The sequence below is a fragment of the Esox lucius genome, chromosome 3 (assembly GCF_011004845.1).
Source record: "Esox lucius isolate fEsoLuc1 chromosome 3, fEsoLuc1.pri, whole genome shotgun sequence".
Taxonomy (NCBI): domain Eukaryota; kingdom Metazoa; phylum Chordata; class Actinopteri; order Esociformes; family Esocidae; genus Esox; species Esox lucius.
In genome coordinates, this window is record NC_047571.1 from 14273593 (window position 1) to 14281210 (window position 7618).

The 7618-nt window shown below is 37.5% G+C and overlaps 1 protein-coding gene across 7 annotated transcripts in view; it reads left to right on the forward strand.

The window, feature by feature from the left end:
• The window catches only part of kmt2cb (lysine (K)-specific methyltransferase 2Cb), an 80356-nt gene extending 76419 nt beyond the window's left edge, over window positions 1–3937 (forward strand). For all 7 annotated transcript variants that reach the window (XM_010884952.5, XM_010884962.5, XM_020044535.3 and 4 more), the window contains 7 exons: window positions 98–234; window positions 440–582; window positions 726–894; window positions 1393–1509; window positions 1642–1715; window positions 1907–2015; window positions 2106–3937. In XM_010884952.5, the coding sequence (XP_010883254.2) occupies window positions 98–234; window positions 440–582; window positions 726–894; window positions 1393–1509; window positions 1642–1715; window positions 1907–2015; window positions 2106–2198 (842 nt within the window). In that variant the 3' untranslated portion in view covers window positions 2199–3937. The remainder of the gene's footprint in view (window positions 1–97; window positions 235–439; window positions 583–725; window positions 895–1392; window positions 1510–1641; window positions 1716–1906; window positions 2016–2105) is intronic.
• The last annotated feature ends 3681 nt before the right edge of the window (window positions 3938–7618 follow it).

Here is a 7618-nt window from a genome sequence, read left to right on the forward strand (position 1 = left end):
CATTTACTATCTGAAATGATTATACTACAATTAATGTTTTCTGTGTTAGAGTACCACTAATATTTAACAATATTTAACCTGGAATGTTGTCTGTTAGGAGTGTGGGATAAGGTTCTGGGTCCGGTGGCTGAAAGGAGGACTGAAATAGGAACTCTGAAACTGTTTCCTGTCTATCTGAAAGGAGAGGACCTGTTTGGACTGACTGTCTCTGCGGTCACCAAGATCACTGAATCGGTTTGTCTTTCCTCCGTGGTGTTGTATTCACATAATTCTGATTCAGACTAGATTATCAATGTTCAACAGTAAGTAGTGACACTCATTGCCTTCGATCCCACATTTAAAAAGATCGGGGTCTGCTAAAGTGAGGCCATCCTTTAGTGCGGATGTTTATGAGGACTGTTCTAGAATTCATTCTCGTGTGCTCTTGGTTTTCTTTTAGTTGCCTGGGGTGGAGGCCTGTGGTGGGTACGCCTTCCGTTACGGCCGCAACCCTCTTTTGGAGCTGCCCTTGGTCTTCAACCCTTCTGGTAGTGCCCGGGCCATGCCCAAAACCAGCTCCCTACCCACCGCTGTTATCATAAGGTATTTTGGGTGAATCTATTATGTTTCACGTCTGTGGATTTCCTGTACTTTGGTTTGGTAGGGGACAAAGGACTCACTTTCATCTGTACATTGGTGTACATTGTTGAACTGTACACTAAACGCTCCAAAACGTACCTACCTAGGCCCCAGCCGGTGTCCAGCAACACCACTTCCAGGTCTCAGAACACGGCCCAGGGGGAGGGGGGCGTGCCCCACACCAAGCCCCCTACCGTTCATCACAGGTCCTCTCAGTACCGCTGGATGAAGAGTGAGTGGAGGGCCAACGTCTACCTCGCTGCTTCCAAAATCCAGGTTGGTTCAGGAACACATTCAAGGAAAGCTTTTCAAGGACTACCGTTTTCAGAAATGCCGTTATTTTTTTCTTCTTTATATTTACATAGCTCTTAACTCAGTTAATTTTATCTGTGAAAGTGAAGATAGGACCTGTTATTATTAATCTTAGTGTAAAAGTGCATTGTCAGTGTATGTCCAATTGATTACATTGACATTTTTATTAGAACAAACCAAATTGCTTGCAGACCAGCAGGGGACTGCTTTCTAAAGTACCTAAGTGGTAATGAGACTGAAGTATAACAGCGTGAGGTTGTGGCCCATTGATTTTCACTGAATCCTAGACGGGGGGTGGACTTCTATCCAGGTGGAGAAAATATAATTATATTTCTTAATCGTTGTTGACCAATCAGAGTCGAAAATGTACTCTTTCTGGTTGAATGTAACTATATACTTCGCTGCTAAGCCATTAGGAGCACTGTTTAATATGAGCTGACTTGGTTGTTGCTGTGTCCACAGGGCCTCGGTCTGTTTGCAGCCAGGGATATAGAGAAATACACCATGGTGATTGAGTACACGGGAACTGTCCTCCGCAACGAGGTGGCCATCAAGAAGCAAAGGACGTACAAGTCTCAGGTGCCGAATCTATATTCAAGCTCAAAGCCGGTGCTAATAGCTGTGTTGAGGAGCGAAGGCTGAATAATATATTTGCGGTGTCCTCATCTGATGACTTCTGTAGTCTTATGTGGTTACTTTCCCATCTTACAGAATCATGGAGTGTTCATGTTTCGCATTGATAGTGAACATGTTGTTGATGCCAGTCAGACTGGGGGTCTGGCAAGGTAAGCATGTTCTGTATTATCACGTTCAGCATTCCCTCATTTCCCGATTTCTTTGTGACTCAAATGTCAGGGTGGTAGTGAAGTAATGAATGTAGACTCCAGTTCGGAAGTGTGAGAGAAGTGTCCACAGTGTATCTCCCATTGACAACTCCTGTCATAATGTCAAATGCTGTGTGTTCTTTGTAATACAGGTACATTAACCACTCGTGTACTCCAAACTGTGTTGCTGAGGTGGTAACCTTTGAAAGGGGTTATAAGATCATCATCACCTCCAACCGCAGAATCGAGAAAAAAGAAGAGGTGGGTTATTTTCCCTCCGAATTGGAGCTCTACATGTGCAATGAGTAGAATTTCCATTGTCATCAGTGTTCTTTTTGTATTATTTTCCAGCTGTGTTTTGACTACCAGTTTGACTGTGTGGACAGCCAACTCAAGATCGCCTGTCACTGTGGAACAGCAGAGTGCAGGAAATGGATCAACTGATATAAAGTTTCAATGACAACCAACACCGATGCATTCCTTGCCATATTATGCAGATGCCCAGATCTCTGTGCCCACAGAGAGGTGCTTCAGACTAGGTCCTATTTTGAATGAGTAAATCCTGAGTCCCCGTGGCTGGATAAGATGGACAGAAGTAAAGCAGGAAGAAGCAACAGCAGAAGGACGTGTGATTTGTGCCATATTACGTTAGAGGCTGGTTTTTATTGGAAGGCCTCTGTTAATGAGTGTGTGTGTGTGTGTCTGTGTATTAGTGAGATGATATACAGTAGGTTGAAGATGAGAATCCACCAGCGAATGAGAAGAGCACTGTGCAGGGCGCGGACCTTATTGGTGGTTAAGGGCAGGCCCTTTTGTTTAAAACTTTAAATGTAAAACCGTTAGAATAAATGTAGACATCACTGAATGGGGAATGTACAGCAATGACTACAGTGAAGGGAATATTAACTTGCACTAAAAAAAGAGACAAACACACACGTACACACAACAAACTTTAAGATACTTGATTCCATGAGTCAGTTTTATCATAGGTTTCTGTCATGTGATTTGAGTGAAATTCGAGAGGTCATTTTGTATTTATTATTGAGTGAATGAATTTTAATCTCAAAATGAGACCATAAATAGAAGGCTAAACTGATATTGTTTTCTGAAGATTGAAGAAATGCTGTTACTTTTGTACAAATGTATATACAGAAAAATATAGGAATAACCGACCAAATACTACCTTAACCTTCTCGATGTTTGGGTGTTTTTTAATTAGTTGTTTTTTTGTTTTGTTTGTCATTTAAATTTATTTAAGAAGGATGTCATGATATCAGTTTGAGAGTATATATTATGATTATTCTGTACAGAATTTGTAAAATAACCACAATAATTCACAAAGTATTTTTGTTGTATTAAAAGTATGGTATTGTAGCGTAGTGTTTTTGTGATTTACACGTACTTTGACCACTCAAAGAAATATTTTTGGTGACTAACGAGTGTAGAAACAAGTTATTGGTTACAGAATTTCAAAATGGGAAAGACATCATTCTGACATCTTTGCTGTTAATCAGGTTTGATTTTATAGAACTGTGAATAAGGTTTGTAAACCACCCAAACACAATTTTAACTTTTTAACCCAAATAGCCGTAGAAATACCACCTTGCTTTCTTCAGTTTTGTTTATTTTTTTACATATGAATTGTGTACAGATGTCCAATGAATTTGCTTACGGCATTTGAAATTAAGGTGTACTAAAGTAAAGAAAATCATGGTTTTTGGGTAGGAAAAGTTTGGGACATTTGGTGGTGCTACGTTTTGGAAAAAGATGGCATTCTACTTAATCAGAAATGTATCGCACATTGACACTTCACAAGAAACATACATTAGAAAATTGAAGATGTTTAACGTGCACAATTTCAAGTCGACTGTAAAATTTTGGAAACAGTCTTAGAACTTGTAATGTATATGGCATGTATTTTTTTAACTTTCCGAAGACTCAATTGTATATATTTTCTCAATGAATGGTTGTAACAAAATTGTTTCTTGGATATTTTTCTTCTCTTGTATAAAATTACATCATCCTGCCAGTGTGTTTGTGCAACATTTTTCTTGGTCCTGTAAAGTAGTCTCAATGTCTTTGTTTTTTTTAAACTGCCTTTTGAAGTGTACAGAGTAATGAGATTTGGAGTTTGTGGAATTGAATTTAGCAGCATTTACAAAATAAACTATTTTACATCTTAATTATGTGTTTGCCTTTAAAAAGCACATCCGAATGACCCCAAACCCTGATAAACCCACTACACAAAATTAGAAATGCATCCTGTGAAGTGTTGGTCATAATCTGCAATTAAAGCAAGCAAGTTTATATAATATAATACATATATAGAAGCAATCAATGTGCTTTACAAAGAATAATAAAAATTCTATAGAATAAAAACAAAACAAGGGATACCCACATAATAATAAAACCGAATAGGAAAATTGAATAAAAACAACTGTTAGATTCCATGAGGAAGCTATAAAAGCTGTAAGGCTAACAGTGTTAAGTTAAAGTGGTCAAATTAAAGATCCTGAAATTATTTACATGCATAAAAAGGATATTTCCCTTCAATTTTGTGTACAAATTTCACTACACCTGTTATTGAGCATGTTTCCTTTGTAAATATAATCCATCCACCACGCAGGATTGTCATATCAAGAAGATGATTGAAAAGCCTGTTTGCATGATTACACATGAACACCTTGTTATTGGGATGGTAAAAGACAATTAGAAAATTAGCCATTTGGTCGCACAACACAATCCAACAGATATCTCTGGAGTAACATGCAATTGGTATGCAGAATTATCCACTAAAGCATTTGCCACTATTAAATGTTTTTTTTTTTTTACTGAGCTTAGAACCAGCAACCTCTTGTTTTCTCTGCCCTGATGCTCTTGACCACTATACTACAGGAACTCTCCTTTCTCAGCCATAAGCCTTCTCTAATGGCAATACCTCCATCCAGCCTCACAAGTACAGACTGGGTGTAACCAGCCCAGGACCTCCACATCCAGCTTTTTGCATCGCCAATACATTTCAGCATGATAATACACAGCTCTATGTTGCAAGGATGTTTACAAAATATCTGGAAGCTGAAAATGTCCCAATACTTCCCTGGCCTGAATACTCACCAGATGTCAGACATTGAGCATGTTTGGGATTATCTGGATCAAAGGTGTACATTTATATTCCCAGCCATGTGATATCAATAGATTAGGTACTGAAGTGACTGATTTCTCATTATGAACTGTACATTGAAATCTTTGAAATTGTTGCATGTTGAATTTTTATTTTCATGAGAGACACCCACTGGCCAAATATGGCAATTGTAGCTCTACTACTTAGTCTTTATCATGCAATCAATCGATCAATTAAATGAATTTATAAAGCCCTGTAGCAGCCAATATTGTAATAACTACCATTAATGTAATTACTGCCAATAACATAATACAATTACAATTCTTAATGTAATAAAATTCAATAATGTAATAACTTACCAATAATGTAATAACTTTTTGCCAATAACAAGTTAACATAAATACATTTTTGGCTTGCTATTACATTATTGGCAGGGTTAATAAAAATAATAAAAATTGTAATAATTGGAGCTAAAATGTAATAATGTAATATATAGTTAGTCCTAACTCTGAGAAAACACACACCTCTCTTTTTCTCTCTCCCTCTTTCTCTCTTTTTGAATAGATATTTTATTTAAAAATATATATTGCTGTACTTTTTCATTTTCAATGGTACAAAAATAAATTTTTGTTATATTCTATAAAATGTTTTATTCCGGAAACACTGGAGAGGTAACCTATCTAAAAGAAATACCTAAAAAAAAAGAGAGAATATTGTTTTTTCAATCTTTAAGGGCTCATTACTTGGTAGCTAGTAATCAAAATGTTGTATCTCATTCTCCCTGTGGTAATTTCTTTTGTCATAAACTCATCATGGTGGACTGCATGATCGTACATCCATCTGATGTTCGAAGGCTATTCACAAAGATGGATAATGTTTTGACATGACCTGATGCTGTCAGATATTTCTTACTTTGTCAGCATGTTCCCTAGAACTCTTCTGTTAGTTGCATGGAGTTTTACAATGTTTTGTTATTTATTTCTGCATTTATGACCATTTCAAACTATATGTTTTAGGTAGCAGAGAGGCCCTATCAGATGGACCAAAGATATTGGAAATTAATAGACATAATCCATATTCATTACATACAACTGTAGATATTTGTTAAGTGTGAAAAATACAGTGAAAATAACAACATTTAAGGAAAAAAAGGGCACTATAACCCTAACGCAATTTTCCAAAACTAAAAGTATGTCTAAACTGTCTTTTCGCTAAAATAGGTTTGAAGTTTATTGTTGAACTTGATATTATATACTATGTAAACTGTGAATGACAGTTACATTTCTTGTTTTGTTGTCTGATAATCTTCCATTTACATCCCAGTAGGGCCTCTTTGAGACCTCTAAATTCTAAACCAACCCTATTTCACAAAATGAACTAAATCAATATCTTTACTGTATTATTCCAGCTGGATATTGATATAATTTAGAATATGCTATGACATCACGTGAAGTGTAAATAGTGTTAGTCTCCGAGATGCCCTATTTTGTTACATTTAGTTATTTTCACTTTTCATCTCATAACATAAATATATACACTTGTTTGTAATAAATATGGATTGGGTCTATTCATTTGCTGCATCTTTGATCCATTTGATAGGGCCTCTCTGCTACTTACAACATATAGTTTGAAATGGTTATAAATCCCGAAATAAATGACAAAACATTGAAAAACTGCATGCAAGTAACAGAAGAGTCTTAACTGTGGTTTTGACACCCTGATGAAGGTGTAAGCCGAAACGCGTTGTTTACTAAATGAAAAAGTGGCCAGTACATTAAAGGCGTTTTAACATTAAAACAGGTGTTTGAGCAGCTATTTGAAGGAAGCAACAGAAAGGATAAGTGGTATGGAATGGAAGACTGACACTAAATAAATAAAACATAAACACACAGTGATATAAGTATATACACTCACCTAAAGGATTATTAGGAACACCTGTTCAATTTCTCATTAATGCAATTATCTAATCAACCAATCACATGGCAGTTGCTTCAATGCATTTAGGGGTGTGGTCCTGGTCAAGACAATCTCCTGAACTCCAAACTGAATGTCAGAATGGGAAAGAAAGATGATTTAAGCAATTTTGAGCGTGGCATGGTTGTTGGTTCCAGGCGGGCCGGTCTGAGTATTTCACAATCTGCTCAGTTACTGGGATTTTCACGCAAAACCATTTCTAGGGTTTACAAAGAATGGTGTGAAAAGGGAAAAACATCCAGTATGCGGCAGTCCTGTGGGCGAAAATGCCTTGTTGATGCTAGAGGTCAGAGGAGAATGGGCCGACTGATTCAAGCTGATAGAAGAGCAACTTTGACTGAAATAACCACTCGTTACAACCGAGGTATGCACCAAAGCATTTGTGAAGCCACAACACACACAACCTTGAGGCGGATGGGCTGCAACAGCAGAAGACCCCACTGGGTACCACTCATCTCCACTACAAATGGGAAAAAGAGGCTACAATTTGCACGAGCTCACCAAAATTGGACAGTTGAAGACTGGAAGAATGTTGCCTGGTATGATGTGTCTCGATTTCTGTTGAGACGTTCAGATGTTAGAGTCAGAATTTGGTGTAAACAGAATGAGAACATGGATCCATCATGCCTTGTTACCACTGTGCAGGCTGGTGGTGGTGGTGGTATAATGGTGTGGGGGATGTTTTCTTGGCACACTTTAGGCCCCTTAGTGCCAATTGGGCATCGTTTAAATGCCACGGCCTACCTTAGCATTGTTTCTGACCATGTCC